Source organism: Clavelina lepadiformis, chromosome 1 (assembly GCF_947623445.1).
Source record: "Clavelina lepadiformis chromosome 1, kaClaLepa1.1, whole genome shotgun sequence".
Lineage (NCBI taxonomy): Eukaryota > Metazoa > Chordata > Ascidiacea > Aplousobranchia > Clavelinidae > Clavelina > Clavelina lepadiformis.
This window is the reverse complement of record NC_135240.1, coordinates 9,040,664-9,056,869: the sequence shown is the minus strand read 5'-3', so window position 1 is coordinate 9,056,869 and position 16,206 is coordinate 9,040,664. Positions and strand designations below refer to the sequence as shown.

Genomic DNA, 16,206 nt, shown 5'->3' with positions numbered 1-16,206 from the left:
ATGCACAATACAGAATACCTGGCTATTCTAGAATATTCTAGAATACTTAATCCAGAATTTCGAATCTATTCTGAAATTACGCGGCAATTTTTTTTAGGCAACTTTTTCCAAATAATAACGAAGGAAAAGCAAAAATATTTGTACATTATTTTGAATTGTATTGGTATCAAATGACAAACAGTGTAACATATGCCAAATCAAGCATCATACGATTCATATTCAAGCACAGAGCCGTGTAGTTCTGGCCACCTGCACTACCAACAGTCTTAATACCATACTTTTCGGAGGTAACACATTTACACATCGAATCATGGAATTAATCAAGAAGCTGCTTGTTGCAATGTAGGATATTCAGTGCTTTTAAGTGACTTCCGGTAAGTTGAGATCTCAGGACGGTTGCAGTTAGCCCTGCGCTGGAGAAGCACCTTTCTGATGCTGCAGATGATGCTGGCAGCGAAAGGTATTTCTGGCAAATGTTGTACAACATAGGGAATTCTTTTTTTTAAGTTCCAATACTCCAACACGTCTGTGTTATTGGAGTACTCTTTTAGGTAGGCTGAAACCTCATTAGTTACAATAGTGTCAATGTCAGCTCCCTCATCATCTGCATCTTCTTGGTTGCTTTGTTGCACCTCCATTCCTAAATTAAACAAATTTTCCATCATGGAAACAGAACTGGTGGTGCTGTCGCCAACAGGAATGGGATTATGGGGTGATGCTATCACTGCTATGGTTGTGTCAGAAATCATTTTTGATTTTAAATGCAGGCGAACCCTTGTTGCACGATGCGGTTTAAAATACTTTTCTTTGTATGCTGGGTGAAGCCATGTTGCCATATCAAATAAAGATGGAAATGGAACATCATCAGATGCAACAGCAAAGTCAAATCTGCATTCTATAGCAGATCTAATCTTTTTTCTAAATGCAGAAATATGCACACTAGCACTGCCGCTGCAGAGAGACTGCTTCAATTCCGCTGATATTTAAGAACACATGCTTTTTCTTCAAGTGCTTCAACAGACTGCCAGTACTGTTGCAATATGATAAAATTGTCTTGCAATGGCGACAAACCACGCTATTCTTTTCATCTGGCTTACAAAAATGTTCCCACACGCTGGAACTTTTTTTCGCCCACGACCAGTCGACATGACGCGGTGATAATAGATTACCTTATTCCTCTACACTTACATACAGTCTACTGCTTACTTGATTACGAATCTCAAGCGTGTGGTTGGTGAGTGAATCAATGCGCGCGCGACTGCACTGTACAGCACAGCACACGTAATGAATCATTCGCCCGCACACACATGCAGCGCGTGCAAACTTCAGCTTTTTCGTTGGCTTCATTGTTTTGCGTTACGGATGATTAAACTAAAATCTAGGCAGGACAAATTATTTACTCGTACGGGAACGCACTGCGTGTCTGCAGTTCTGATAACTGCGTGAACCCTATGAAGGAAGAAAATAGGCGCTTGGAACAAACAGTCTATGAAGAAAAAAGGCGGCGCGCAAGACGGAAAATATCCACTTTACATTTGTTTAACGTCGCACACTGTTAATTTAACAGATTTATTTTCGAATCCTGATATCCGAAAATAAACTGCAAATACGATTCGAATACATTGAGATTCGAATGTCTAAGATTCGATATTCTGTATTGTGCACCCCTAGGTGTTGGACAAAAAATTATGCTTGCAGACACACTAATTTAGTGTGGCAATATACACAGAAGCCTCAATTCTTTACTAAATTATCACAAATTAGTGTTCCAACAACCAATTTCTCCAGGTTTATAGTAAATCGGCGTTAACAAGTAAAATCCCGGCATGCACATTGGCGAGTCTTAGGCATGGGCGTGTGCTACATATTTTATTCCTACTGGCAGTAAAAAAATGTAGCCTGCACACGTATTACATTTGTTAATGTGCAGACCAAACTTTTTAACTTCCACGTCGATTTAGAATATGCAAAATATGGTAAATTGGTTGTTTGGATGCCATATTGCCTGAGTCTTCAGTCTGCCAGTGCACACTATTACTCAAAAATTTATATCTCTGCATGCCTAATTTCTAATCGAAAAATGCTACCCTAGTTTTTCTCGGTTATCCAGCAAAAACCATTAAAATCATGTTGTTAAAAAAGAAAACGTTACCGGCAAAAACTGTCTTAAGACAGCAGACAGTTTATGATCAAAACCTTTTCTAAAATTAACTTTGTAAGCTACTGATCATATTTTGTTCTTGTTCGATGCAAGAAAATTGTATCCATTTAGCAATAACAAGATTTGGTCAAACTTTGATAAGAATCAATGAAAATTTATCTGGCTCACAAGATTTTTTGATAGGCTGAAAGATAGATCGACAGTAATAATGGTAAATATGCACTGAAGAAAGATTAAAAAGACATATAGATGCATGGGTCTAGTTAGCCAGCTGTTGCACACTCAAGATATCAGAAAATCTTGTCATAAAATACAGATCAACGAACCTCAAAAATAAAAGGTTGCACATACATGCAATTTATATGACTTAATTTAATACGACTTAATACGTAAAAAGAAAGTGTGCAATCTAATTCTAAAATGACTTTGCGTGGGCTAAACAAATTTTAAACCAATGAAAAATATTTTTGACCCATTTAAACAGTTGTAATCAATTGGCATTTAAAGACAGAAGTTTTATTTTTTACGTCTTTACGTTTGTATAATTTTTATGTGGGGTTTAGTGGCTGTGCAGTAGGCCTATTCATTGATGTCAAGTTGCTTTTTAATTCATAAATGCACAGTTTAAGTCTTTGCTGCTTTTAATGTTCGTTGTTTATTTGCGGAGTTATTATTTATGTCAATCCGCTATGACAAAGTGGTAAGTGTGGTATCTACATGCACAATATTTATCAATGCTAACGCCAAACGTTTTTATCCAAATATGCCGATTTATATTAAACAAACAAAGAAAAATTAGTTGTTTAACTGCGAGGGTATAATAAATAAACGAAGAATTGAGACTTCAATGCACGCTATCCTGCTAAAATTTGTATTTTTGCAGGCACAATTTCCCGTTAATTTCCAGTTGGACAATTTAAAAAATCAAGAAGGTGTTTAAACTCACAAAAAGGTCGATTAACCCTAGCCTATGGCTGTATGGCAGACATGGTAATTCTTCAAATGCCGTAATAAAGTAGCTAGATTATTTGGGTTTAATACAAAACCAGATGGCGTCAGAATTTGAGTAGCTGGATTCAGTATATAAAAGCATCTTGTGGTTGTGCACTTATATAGGTTAATAAACCTGATTACTCCAGGCTAGCCTACATGTCAGAATCTGAAGATTTGTAGATGGTCATGATTGTTGGAAAAAACTATGGAAAAATGACAGTAGCGAAACTGGCTGCCAACATGACAAAATCATTACCTTATCAGTTATAAATCACGTATGATACAGTAGGCTATAGGCTACCGTAATCACCAATACCGGTGCGGCGGTAAGCATACCTATTAGACTACAATCTAAGGGTTTTTACTTCAGTACTTTCAAAATTTGTAAAAAAACGTTTTATTTAGCTTTGGTTTGTCGATTGTATTATCGGTAGACAACAACATTTTAGACTTTAATTTTAGACAAGCTTACCGTTTTACTCTTTACCAGTAGGCTATTTTTAGACGATTTTCGTTTAACAGCCTGACAGTAGAATCAAAAAAATTGTGGATGTTATGAGAAAGAAAAAATGATATTTTTAAGGCATATTTTCTAACTTTAAACCAAATTATTGTTGTCCACGCACTACATTTCCACGATATGTCTCTGAATAAATTTTATGCAAAATTTGCAACAAGTTAGGCTAGGCTAAGTTATGCCAATTTTTTCTTTTTCTTTGTGCGCAAACGTCACTGCTTCCTTGATTTGAAATAAACGCAAAGAAATCATAGAAGGAATAATTTTCCTTCTAAAATTTTCCTAAATAAAAACAAAACTACGTGTTCACAAAATTACTGCTGTATAGTTAGAGGTGAGCAGTTGGTACTTGGCAAAAATGTACGAACTGTTCTGGTATTTGGTACTATTTCGAAAAAGTAGTTCGGTACTTTATGTATAGCGGATCCTATTGCAAGTGCAATTTTTGCCTATGTTATGACCCCGCTAAAGGGGTAGAAAAATATGTGAAATCACTCTTTGCGACTTAATTAAACATTTTTAGATTACGAAAGAACAAAAAGCGCAAAAATGGCAATAAGTTTTAATTAAAATAAAATTTTTAAAACAAACTTCGCAAAATTGTGAAGTAATCATTATAAAAGAACCGAGTACCGGGACCCACTTGAATTTCTTGAAAAAAGTAATTCGGTACGTTTAGAAAAAAAAGTTGTCATTGTCTCATAAAGGATTTGACTCAGTAGAAAACGTGCGCATATTCAGTGAGTGGCTGAATAGTATGATACCGTAACTGTTGCGAATGCATGTATACTGGCAAACAAAATACCGTATGCAGGTGACAGGTGTTGGCCTACTTCTGTCTGTAAGTTCTGTGGGCTACTTGTGTATAGACCTTATTGCGTATTGAATGAATGAATTTATTACGTCAGAAAGGGGATTAATATTTGGCACCACACCGGTATCGTTACTGAAAAAGTACCGCGGTACTGCCCACCTCTGTGTATAGTGTAATAAGTTAAATCTTTCCAGCACAAACCCACGCTTTTGTACTTATCTTACGGTCTGATATAGGATAATCTAAGTCAACGAGAAATATCATGTTATTTCTCATATTATTATGTTCTTATATTATGAAATGTTATATTAATTATTAGTAAAAGCACAATAAAACATATGCTGGCGCACAATTAATGAGCTTGAAATGTGGCAAAGCTCAAGGGCTTAAACATGTACGATAGCAATAACACAATTGTGCTATAAGATGGTAGGTTAGCAGGATCACCAAATCCACAAAATAGTTCATAAGTTTAACACATTTACTCAAAATTTTACAAACAACGAAACAAGTAAAGTATTGGGAAATATAGAGGACATGTCCCCTAACATTAAAAACACTGAAATTAACAACCGAAAAAGAATATACAACATAACTTAAGATTTTGCTACAGAAACGGGATTCCGGTCCCTGGGATGGTGTTTCTTTTGTGCGGTTTTATTTAACAATCCATTTGTTGTGCACTTAAGATGTTCATTGTCACTGTAATCAAACTATTACTTTGATTATTACGTTTGATTACAGCTATTACAGATTGCAGTTCATAGCCTACATTACTTTTGATTACAGTGACAATGAATATCGTAATATTGAGGCTGACGAGGCTATTTAAATATTAGAGCAATTATTACTATTGAGGTTGTTTAAATTAACTTAAGTGATGACATTGGTAATTTAAACGTAGGACTAGTGAAATAACACTTTCTGCCATAACAACAGCCCGTTTTTTAAATCTAGTTAATCGTTTTTGTCAACGTAGCCTAAACAATTTAAGTTTGGTGGCAGTGCTAAAATTTCATTGAGATAGCATCACTGTAGGTTTGTAGTTAACACTTGCACGTTTTAAGCTTCCTCGGCTTGCCGATTTTTCGTGTGTGTTACTTGTTAGTAGGCATATTTCTTGTTATTTTATTATGACAAGTTTAGCATCATTCTTTTTGCACCCCGCAGTCAATGGCGACAAAAAATGATATGATACTAGGCTACAGGAGAGGTGCATGTAACTTCGTTTAAATCGTGGTTTGTCAAAATTACTGACACTGTAATGAAATGATTGTTTATCTTTCCTTAGTCTGTAAGGGCGACCACTTCAATTACAAAGTTTGTCTCTTGAATTGTTGTCCTCGAAGTAAATGAGTCTCAGGTCGTTGTTTCGCTTTTCTTAATCTTAGAATTAATTGTACACCATGACAACTGTATAAACTGATTATATTGTTTCTTGTTTAAACGATTACATTAAATAAGACATTGGGACAGCTACATAATAAAGTCGACCACTTTCTAGGGTTAACTTAGTAGACTGTGACGCAATGAATAGCTATATATGAAAGAATAACTCACGTCACGATTTATTACGATACACAGGAAGTCATGCATAGGCGACACGTAACGCAATGCTTTGCTTTGCCGATTTCCGTATTCTATGCGGCATTCGATTTGCAAGCAATTTTATAATATCATCACAACACCTTGAGAGATTTATTAATTTCTTCGACTTTATGTTGAATCAGTTGAATTAGGTTAAAATATTCTTTATAAATTTTAATTTTAATTATAGACGTGTATTTCGAATGTTGATTTTTTTGCATTCGGTCCAAAACAAAATTTTTGGAAAAAGAAACGCATTTTCCGCCGAATCATGCATTTTAGTTGGCCTAATTGGGTATAGAAAATACTAGTATCGTAAAAGTGAGCTAAACATAAAGCGAAGCTATGAACCTGTAAACCTATAAGCCTAAAGCGCGACCACCTAAATAATATCAAGGAAATGTGGTATTTGTAGTGATTAACCAATGTACCGGTACAGATTGCGTAATGATCCAAATTTCTAGCAATTTTGTAAATAAATCCAACTAAACGTCTCAACTTTTAATCAGGCAATGGCTGTAGGATATTTGTGTTGTGCTGTAAAAGGTGTTTTTTGCAGTAGAAACGGGCAGAAAACATTTTATTCAAAACATTCAAAACAGAAAACATTTTATTCCTGAAATGGCAGCACAAGCAAGCAGATTTTCGCAATCCGCTCTAGGATCGGACACTCAATCGGCATAAGGATAGGTTACATGGGCTGCATGTATAATTGTATATATATAGGCCTATATTCATAGTCCATTCTGAGCTGCTACTTTACAACATGCAAAATGCTTGTGCATGAAAATTATATCGACACCTAATTGCTAAAGGAACAATTTCGGTAATTGTTTAATGGTGAAGGTTTGCAAAGAAGTGAAGGTGTTTTCCAAGATTCCACTCAAATTAAGAAGGATTGTGAAGTGCATGAAACACCAAACCAGGTATTTGGCAAGCGATCCAACAACTTACTGATATGAAATAAAACCACTTATACCCGCAGTTCCACACGTAGCCTACTTACGATTACGGTAACATTATTGTAACGTTTAGATGCATTGCGCACAAAACAACGACGAAAAGTAAGTCGTTGTGGATGATCTAACCAAGCCGATGCGATGTGGGACTATATACCTATGTGCAATATATTTGTGGAAACTTCAGTTATAACATGTCATTTTAATCATTCAACAAACCATACGAATTTGGTTCAAAAAGTCCTTAGGGCATAAAAAGCACAATATTACGCTTTTAAGAAATTTTATTTCACCACATTCAAAACAATTTTCTTGAGAGCTGACACACTTCTCTCAGCGGTCCTACCATTACTTCTATATTATAACACCTAAGTTATATGAAACATTTTTTTCTGGAATGCTAAGAAGCTTTTCCGTCGTATGTTCCATTCGTCACTCAAATCACACCCATTTTACCATGGATTTCAATTTAGGGAAGAACCAGAAGTCAGGCTTTGCCTGAGTATAAGATAGAACAAAGGACCTGTCTTGGAAACTTTTGGTTAGCAGCATGAGCGGTCGGGCTCTTGTGGTAAACGTGCCAATAACCTTCGCTGCCGACACGTTTGAATGCTTTTGCAACGCATATGCCCGTTGGGTAGTAGCCTATTTCTATAAGAAGCCAAATGGATTCTGTGCTGCACAAGAACAGATGAACGTTGTACCTTGGGGAAAACCAAAGTTGTTTTCTATAGTGGGAAAAGCGATTGTATTGTTTCCCGCAGTGGTGCTGGTAAGCATGTTTGTTGCGGTAATCCGACTTCTATTTTTACAATAAAATATGATGCTTATGAAAATTGTGGCAACACTCGCAACTAGCAGAAGAATACCCACTATTGTTACGGGTAGAAGGGGTAATAAGGCCACAAGAATTGTTGTAATAATTCCGGGTAGAGTCAGTAAAAAGAACCCAATATTGCCCAAACACCAAAACGCCATCACTTGCGGGTTTGCACCGGTAACCTGGTATCAATACCCATGTCCTGGTATAAAACAGAAACATTTTACAAATAAAGCAAATCCGAATAATATAATTTTTAAGTTACTTCTTATAGTATCTTAGTTTGTTGGAAATTTGCTTCATTTAATTTCAAGTTAAAATGAAATGTAAACTGTACGTCCCATTCACAATTAACACCAACACATTGCGCAGGAATATGATGAGTATATCGCTGTAATTAACATGATTATTAACCCCACCGGAATCATTTAAATCTATGAATCTCTATAATGAAGATTGGTTTTAGGAAAGTATTTCAACAAGGTGCTGTATTTTTTTCAATAAATAACTGCGCTTGGTTTCAAGCGGTATATAGCGATCAGTATATTGTAAATACTTATCACAAACTTTAACGCATACGGTAACATTCGTTAAAAAGACAAAAAGAAGTTTCAAATTCATTTAGGCCTAATGGACAAATTGTTTACTATTCTCAAAACCGAATTGGAATTAAATGAATATAAATTATTCACATGCTGAAGTTAGATACGTAAAAACATGAAATAAAGCACAACACACTATACATGAAGCAACAAACACAAACTTCTTCGACATTATAAATATAAACAGTCTAATACAGGGGTTCTCAACTGGGGGTACTCGTACCCCTTGGGGGTACGAGATTGAACATCGTTTGAACCGGTTTAACGTTTAATTGAGCTATAAAAGAAATTTAATTTAGCAACATATATATGAAAAATTCCATCAGAATTTTTTTGGGGGTACGAAGAATGCTCTGACCTGACGAAGGGGTACGAGCAGCAAAAAAGGTTGGGAACCCCTGGTCTAATAGAAGAGTGACGTGGGTAGGTATGATCATGAAACTTGGACATCTTTTTCCTCTGTTGATGTTGATAGGTGTTGCCTGTTGTTTTCGGACCCAAATCTCTTGAAGGACAAAAAGTTTTGATCAAAGAGTTTTCGTAATGGACAGAGTGTTACTTCCCTATGACGGCGAGGATTGTACTGCTACCGTTACCGGCGGCGGATTTTCATTTTGCCGGTATTGCTCTTTCTGAAAAATCACATTCGTTGGATATACGTGTTTGGACGTTTGGTGTGAGCCTAGATTGGGTGTTGCCGTCTGAAAAGCTTGGAAGTTGGTCCCTGCAGGAGTTCTCACATGTGTGTTTTTAAAGGTACTGGCTGCATTAATTATCGTACTTGTAATGTAAAACAAAACCAATTAAAAAGAACAGAATACCTAGAAACAAAACAATGATTCCAAATATCATAAGGGCTAGAATGCCAACGCCGTGTCCAGTTATTGCAAGCACCATTCCCACCCATGTCATGAAAAATGCAAACGCTGGAAAATTTTCATATCCTAAAGGCAGAAATATTACAAAATATTACGCATATATGCACACAAACGAATGAAAAAGTAAAAAATGTAATGTTAACATAAATAGGTTAAACAAACGCTTATTTAATTAGAGGTTAGATACAGAAAAAACGGATAAATTTTGGAAACTATTTAAATTCACGAATGTTCGATACTGAGGCATAAAGGCAGATAATGGGTATAACGAAAATATTTGAATCATATTATATCGAGCTATTTTTTTATAACTAAAACAAAGTATACCTATACACGACGCGACGTCGGTATTGCTGCTGTTGCCAGCATTCCCTGTTAGAACTTTTCCATCTATGCCAACACTTGATTCACCATTCATACTTTTTAGGTTGTGACTATTTCAACGGAAAAATTGTACGTTAAAAGTTGTTTTTCGAGGTTTCTTGTTAACCTAACTTAAATATTTTAAAATAGTAATTTTAAACCTAAACCTAACCTAAATTTTCCTTCCAGTTTAAATCCAACTTCAATTAAACCCTAAACAGCTTAAATTGACTTTTTGCATGCCCATTCTATACTAACCTAACCGCCTATCTTTAACAACAGGCTGCGTGACCTACTTACGGTGAAATAGTCACTCTGTAGTTTTTGTATGCTGGATTAATGTTTATAACGATACGAAATGAAATGGGATTGCTCATTTATTTCCAGGTCTCCTGAATATAGGTTATTCGCTGTTTTTTGATGTTTATTAACTGACTAAATTTTAAAGTTTCCAAGGCAATGTTATTGACTAAAACTATGTTATACAGTAGCCTATATATCAAACTCTAATACCCTGCTATGTTGAAAAAGTCAAAACCTAATTTTCAGACTTACTGAAATCTGAAGATTTATTCATAACAAGCAACAGTTATGCACAATGGAAATAAAGCAGATTAGAAAGTTATAACTGCACATATAGAGCTTTTATACACTCTTTGCATGATGTCAACATTTTGCATGATTAATTACGACTTGCGAATGTTAAACAAAACTTTTTATGCTCATTTCATATTGACGATATATACACACAACAAACTAATTTCAACTTTAAAACAGAAAGGAAAAACAAACAGTCAAATATTATCAGCATTTACAGTAGCACATTGCACACATATAGCCAATATTATACTTAGTATTCTGTATGTTTCCATGCTATACTCAAATCCTATATAGTGCAATGAACTGCATATAGGCAACAACATTTTGATTCCCATACAAACTCTTTTTATTCTTGGCATGTAATCCTGTCGAACGACTTGTCACAGACCAAATCAAATGTGAAATATAAAATATACATTATTTAAACGCTTCACAAACAATAAAATGTAAATCCAGAGCGATTGATTTCATAACTTAACAATCAGAATTAGAAGGCTATTTGACCAGAGCTCCACTTAGTAACGTCAAGAAATATCGTTATCTATACATGGTTGGATCAAGAGTAACGATAACGGCCACATTTCATCGACAAAAGAAAATGTTCAAGTTTTCACCGACATGCTACAAACTTCAAAAAAAATGCATCTAACCATGATGTGATACTGTGCTGCATTAGACTTTGTTTTTTTTGGACACGCTGGACGAAAGTTATCCTTTGTGTCGCCGTCCATAATTCAATTTCAAAGATGTTTACGAGAACGAAGTTTCACTTTAGCGCACAAATAAAGTTTCACAGCTTTCCAGCTATACTGTACATTACAAAAGCAACTACTGTATTAATAAACTGAGTGTGAACCTGTCGATTGGAATCCCAACAGCTTTTACATGGTCTGCGTTATATGTCGTCAGTTTGCATGGTGGTTTACGACACACAAATATAACAGTAACTTTTGTGTTTATTTCATAAATGTGCTCATTAAACCAATTTCAAGATTAAAAAGAAAGAAAAATAGACAATTGCATCAGAAATCGCTTGTAACAACAAACATACCACATGACTATTTCTGTCTAAAGTAAAAGGCGTTGATGATCCTCTTATTATACGAGTTTTTATGCAGAATCCCTTGGTCAGTTTCTCAGCAAACAATCTTGTTATTAAGATCAGCAGCAGGCTATACCTTAATCAACCAAAGTGTTCCATGCGTTGAATAACATTGAACGCATCATCATTGAAAAAATGGTATTTGAAGCATTTTACTCCACTTTACAAATTAAGACAAAAGAATGGTCCTGCTAAATTTGATCATTGGATTCGGCAAATAATTTTCATCGAGGAATATTTTAATATGAGATGAAACAACGCTTGCAGGTATAACTAAAATGCGAATGTAAATATTGAACATGTGTAATTTTGTACTTATCATGACAATACATAAAATAGAACCGCATGGTAACGGCTTGACAATGCTGTACATACAAGGAAATGGAAGCGACATATGCAGTTACATAATACGAGAATTGTGCGTTAATCAATTTAAAAAAGGCAAAACTTAAATCAAAACGAACAATATTGAAACTAAACAGCTAAAGCCATTACAAAACCGGTTGTACCAGAATGGTGGTGTTGTAATTGAACTAGATGATGCAAGCACCTACCACTACCGAACCAACGCATTCGCGCAGTTGGGCACCTTAAAGGGAACACTGGCGGTAGATGAAGTTTTGACTGAACGATCGACGAAAAACTCGTTGAAATTGTTTGAATGCAAAAACAAAACAAAGGCATTTTATAGAAAAGAAAAAATCGTAACACTTTTCTTGCCAACCAAGTTTTTGCGTAAACGCCATTCCAAAGAGGGTTTTCTCTATTTTCCATCCATTTTCTCAAGACAGAATAAACAAAAAATTTGTTCATACAAAAGGAAGTCACAACAGCAAAAAACAATCAAACAAAAACAAAGAAAGACTGCAACAACAAGCATGATCAGTGCAACGAATATAAAGTAACATATTTTTTCACATCAGCGCAAGCAAAAAAATCTCTAAACACTTGAAATAAGTTTTACAGTTTTACACTCTTGGTTTACATTTTTGTAAATAAGATTATAACCGAAGTGTTAGTTACGATAAACAATGTCATGTTAGAAAAGTATTCGTTCCTAATTTTCTACACGGAGCAAAAAACAGAACAACTAATTAAGCACTTTCCCAAAGCTTGGGCTAGACCAGTGGTTCTAAACTCTTGGGTCGCGACCCAAGCAGCCCCTTGGTCGAGGAGCCTTCGAAAATGGGTCGCGACTGGGTTCTGGCTACGACAGTGAAAGTGGATATTTCTATATCTGTTCTATTCTATACGATACGCGAGAGACCTCCAAAATAAGTACAATATATACTTAAAATTTAACTTGGGTCGCCACAGCTCCCACAGATAAGATTTTGGGTCGCGACAAAAAAAGATTTAGAAACCCTGGTCTAGACCAATAGACGTTTCATATTATTAGTGACGCTATATAATGTAAGCAATTCATGACGTTGTAGCCTCATCTGATGACGCAGCATGCATAGAACAGGAAGCTGTATATAGTTCCTTTATATGTGCAATAAACTGTATGCACGTTGCAGCCAACCTCGTTGTTTGTTTGAACGACAAAAGATACACACCATGATGACGACGCTATCCACAAGTCCACACATAAACCGCTGTTTCAATGGCTGCGTCCTGTCGACGATCGATTGTACACAATATTTTGCTAGCAGTTAAAGATTCTTTCTTTCAAAGTAATTTTCCTAAAACTTTCCTGCAACTTGTTATCCATTGAACACCAGCGCTATATTTACAGAGGTTTACGGAAGTTTAGCAAAGTTATTTACTGTAGTGGTTGTATCACTTGTATGGCTAAATTAAGAATTTTATGCATGTGTTGGCTGAAACTATTCCCTGGCTAAATGTACCGCATGTTCAAAGCGACTTTTTACGGTTCAGTGTTAACCTAGCATAAGTGGTGTTACTCGTTAATTCAAGCCTTATGTTAATATGTTTTCCAATTTAAATTCAATCTAAACTTTTCTCAAAAAATTAATGAATGCTGTTTATTTGCCAGTATCCTCATCTGGTAATGTAGGCTACAGTTGTGTGATCAAACTGTTTTATACCGAATCAGTCTGCGTTAGACTGAAGGTAGAGGTGGTGGTCTAAATTAGAATAAAATAACTGAAAGATATGAAAAATCGAAATGGAAATACAGTAGAACGAATATAAAATTCAATTGATTTTTTGGTGTTTTTCGATGTCGTTGTTTGGTTTTAAATCTCGATTAACTTCTAAACAAATCGAAAAAAGTTCCTGCATGTCAATAGAAATGCAAAATTTATGTGTACTGTATATGCTACAGGTCTTATTCCTAATCAATTAGGTTGAACATTGAACAAATCCATTAATATATATCTATTACAATACAATAAACGTCTATTCAAGAAGAATATGAAGAATAATGGAAAGCATTTTTGTTTTCATTTGAGAAATGTTTAACGTATTTTTTCGGCATTATGTCAAGTGTTTTGATAGCCCAATATGACTATCCCGGAATTGGGGTTTATTCATTTGTCTACAGACCCGTGGAAGATTCTCATCATGTACGGTAGTTAACAAACACATCCTACGCAGTTTTAGAAACAGCTTATTTGTAGCTTGGTGGATAACTAGATGCTGCTTGTGTTGTTTCTGGAACAGGAAAAGACTGCGACGGATACGCAGAATTTGACTGGGGTATTCCGATGGACCCATCAGACGGATATCCCGGTTGAAACAAGTTTGGCTGGACCGCGTTAGTTCCTGGGGATAGCTGGGTATTTGATGTGTACGGCTGCCGCTGATAAATAATAGTTGTTGGGTGAACATTCGTTGCACCTTGAGGTGAAACATGATTGGGTGTGCCAGGTTGATCATGAACAACACCGACGGCTGCGGTTGAAGTGGCAATCGTGTTTATAGCATAGCTGTGAGATTTGCAGCGCAAAACGCAACCGATTGACACTAACGCTATGCCAAAAACTGCAACAACAATTCCAAATAACATGATGGGTAAAACGTTAAACGTTATCCCAACGGATGCTATTGCGATTCCAACTACTGTCGGAAATACTCCGATAACTGCTATGCACGTAGCTCTTGCTGTTTTAGTACCAGTGAGATGATAACCTGTACAATAAAGAAAATATAAAAATACTGTTTATACATTTTTTCGTAAAAGTAGGCACATAACAAAAAACTGTAAAATAACTATGCATAGCACATGTACAGGGTAAATAGAAAAATAACTTATTTAAAGTTTATTTCAAAATCTATTTTCTTGTATTAAAATAAGCGGCAAATGCAGAAAGAACAGTAAAAGTCTACGTTTTATACTGAACATCGTAGAAAAGTTCAACAGTTCGTCGGCATATCAACATCACAAAATTCACCTGCAGGCCTGGCAGGAACGTACGTAATCCTTGGCTGATTAGTCACTCCGCTTTGATGAATATTAGTGAATGTGCTGTTCACCGGATAAGTGTTGTTGTGGGCTATATTTCCTGACACATTTGCGTGGAAACCATCTGCTGTATGAGGACACCCAGTTTCACCTATATCCATGCTTAACAGTTATGCTATATGAATAAAAGGCCTACCGTGTATTACAAATGTTGGTTAAAGACAAAATTTTGTTATGACTTCACCTAAAATCAGCTGACGAATTTTAGACTAAAAAGTTGTCGAAAAATATCAATTTATAACTTATTGATTTGGCTGATTTGTGGAAATGAATTTAACACAAATATATAGCCAATATTTGACGACAACTTTTTTTACCTAAATGGATCATTTTCTATATTAAACGTACAATATACGATCATAGACCTAAATTTGATAATGTGCTAATTTGTTTCTTGAAAAAAATAAATAAAAATTATGTTTTTGAAAATTTTGTGGGCTACTCAGCGTGTTTTTCCCATAAAAACGTTCATCCATTTTTGGACCTAAAATTTTAGTAGCCTAAATTACAGTGGATGGAAAGTCAAAAATTGTGCTTCGTCTTATAGTTTCAAGAATGGTTTTGTAAAGCACAAAAAGTATATTGATTGAAAGACAAACATTCTTCTGGTATGTGCATGTTTACAACGCTTTGAGCTGGTACGTTACCTGTGTATATCGCGTGTTCGTTTGAGGATTAAAAGATTTCAGCAAACGTAGCAGAATGACACATTTTAAAGTAAATTTTTTGAAGACAAGATGGTTTCTTACTATTAACGTTGATAAACTTAAAAATTGTCTCTATTGACTCTCAGTAAATTCCACAAACTTATTGCTAGGTCGTTTTCTAGAAAACAAATTTATAGGCCTATACTGAAGCTGAATCTTAACATATAACCAGTAAGGCTCACTCATGTAGGCCTACAAACTGCATTGGGCCTTATGATCCGGAATAGTTGTTTAGGCGTTACAAATCACTACTTTTGTTTTTTGTCACCATGCAACCCTTTATGTTGTCATAACAACGTCATACAACGCTTTTAACTATAAATGATTGATTCAGTTTGATATGATTCAATTTGATTCTATGATTCAATATTAATGATGACAGAACATTTTTTCAGGATAAGAAGATTGATTTCTGTTTTTGGCTCTTCGAAACATGTTTAACAATACGAGAGTTAACATTGCTGAGATCAAGTATCATGTCGTTAGCAACTTTAAGACAATTATGGTGTAGCTTTAATATCGGAATGTTACTATGTATGGCGCTGTAATTAATACTGTGAAAAGACAGTTAAAGTAAACATTTTAATACTTTTTTTCTAACGAATATTATCTATAATTTTTTACTGAAAAAAACCTAAGAGTCCCTGGGGGTCCCGTTAATAACCACCGGTTT

The 16,206-nt window shown here is 35.2% G+C and overlaps 2 protein-coding genes across 3 annotated transcripts; both read right to left on the bottom strand.

The window, feature by feature from the left end:
* Positions 1 to 8,617: 8,617 nt before the first annotated feature.
* On the bottom strand, positions 8,618 to 9,760 carry LOC143466850 (uncharacterized). 2 transcript variants are annotated; one of them, XM_076964992.1, is made up of 4 exons: positions 9,659 to 9,760; positions 9,275 to 9,397; positions 8,812 to 8,958; positions 8,618 to 8,730 (listed from the first exon to the last, which is right to left on the bottom strand). In XM_076964992.1, the coding sequence occupies exons 1-4, from the start codon at positions 9,747 to 9,749 to the stop codon at positions 8,657 to 8,659; spliced, it is 435 nt and encodes a 144-aa protein (XP_076821107.1). In that variant the 5' UTR covers positions 9,750 to 9,760; the 3' UTR covers positions 8,618 to 8,656. The 2 variants fall into 2 exon arrangements, with proteins under 2 accessions (XP_076821107.1, XP_076821108.1); XM_076964993.1 differs by having other exon boundaries at positions 8,683 to 9,177.
* A 3,732-nt stretch (positions 9,761 to 13,492) lies between these two features.
* LOC143458935 (uncharacterized) lies at positions 13,493 to 14,948 on the bottom strand. The gene is made up of 2 exons (XM_076955850.1): positions 14,756 to 14,948; positions 13,493 to 14,492 (listed from the first exon to the last, which is right to left on the bottom strand). The coding sequence occupies exons 1-2, from the start codon at positions 14,925 to 14,927 to the stop codon at positions 13,972 to 13,974; spliced, it is 693 nt and encodes a 230-aa protein (XP_076811965.1). The 5' UTR covers positions 14,928 to 14,948; the 3' UTR covers positions 13,493 to 13,971.
* Between the last annotated feature and the right edge of the window lie 1,258 nt (positions 14,949 to 16,206).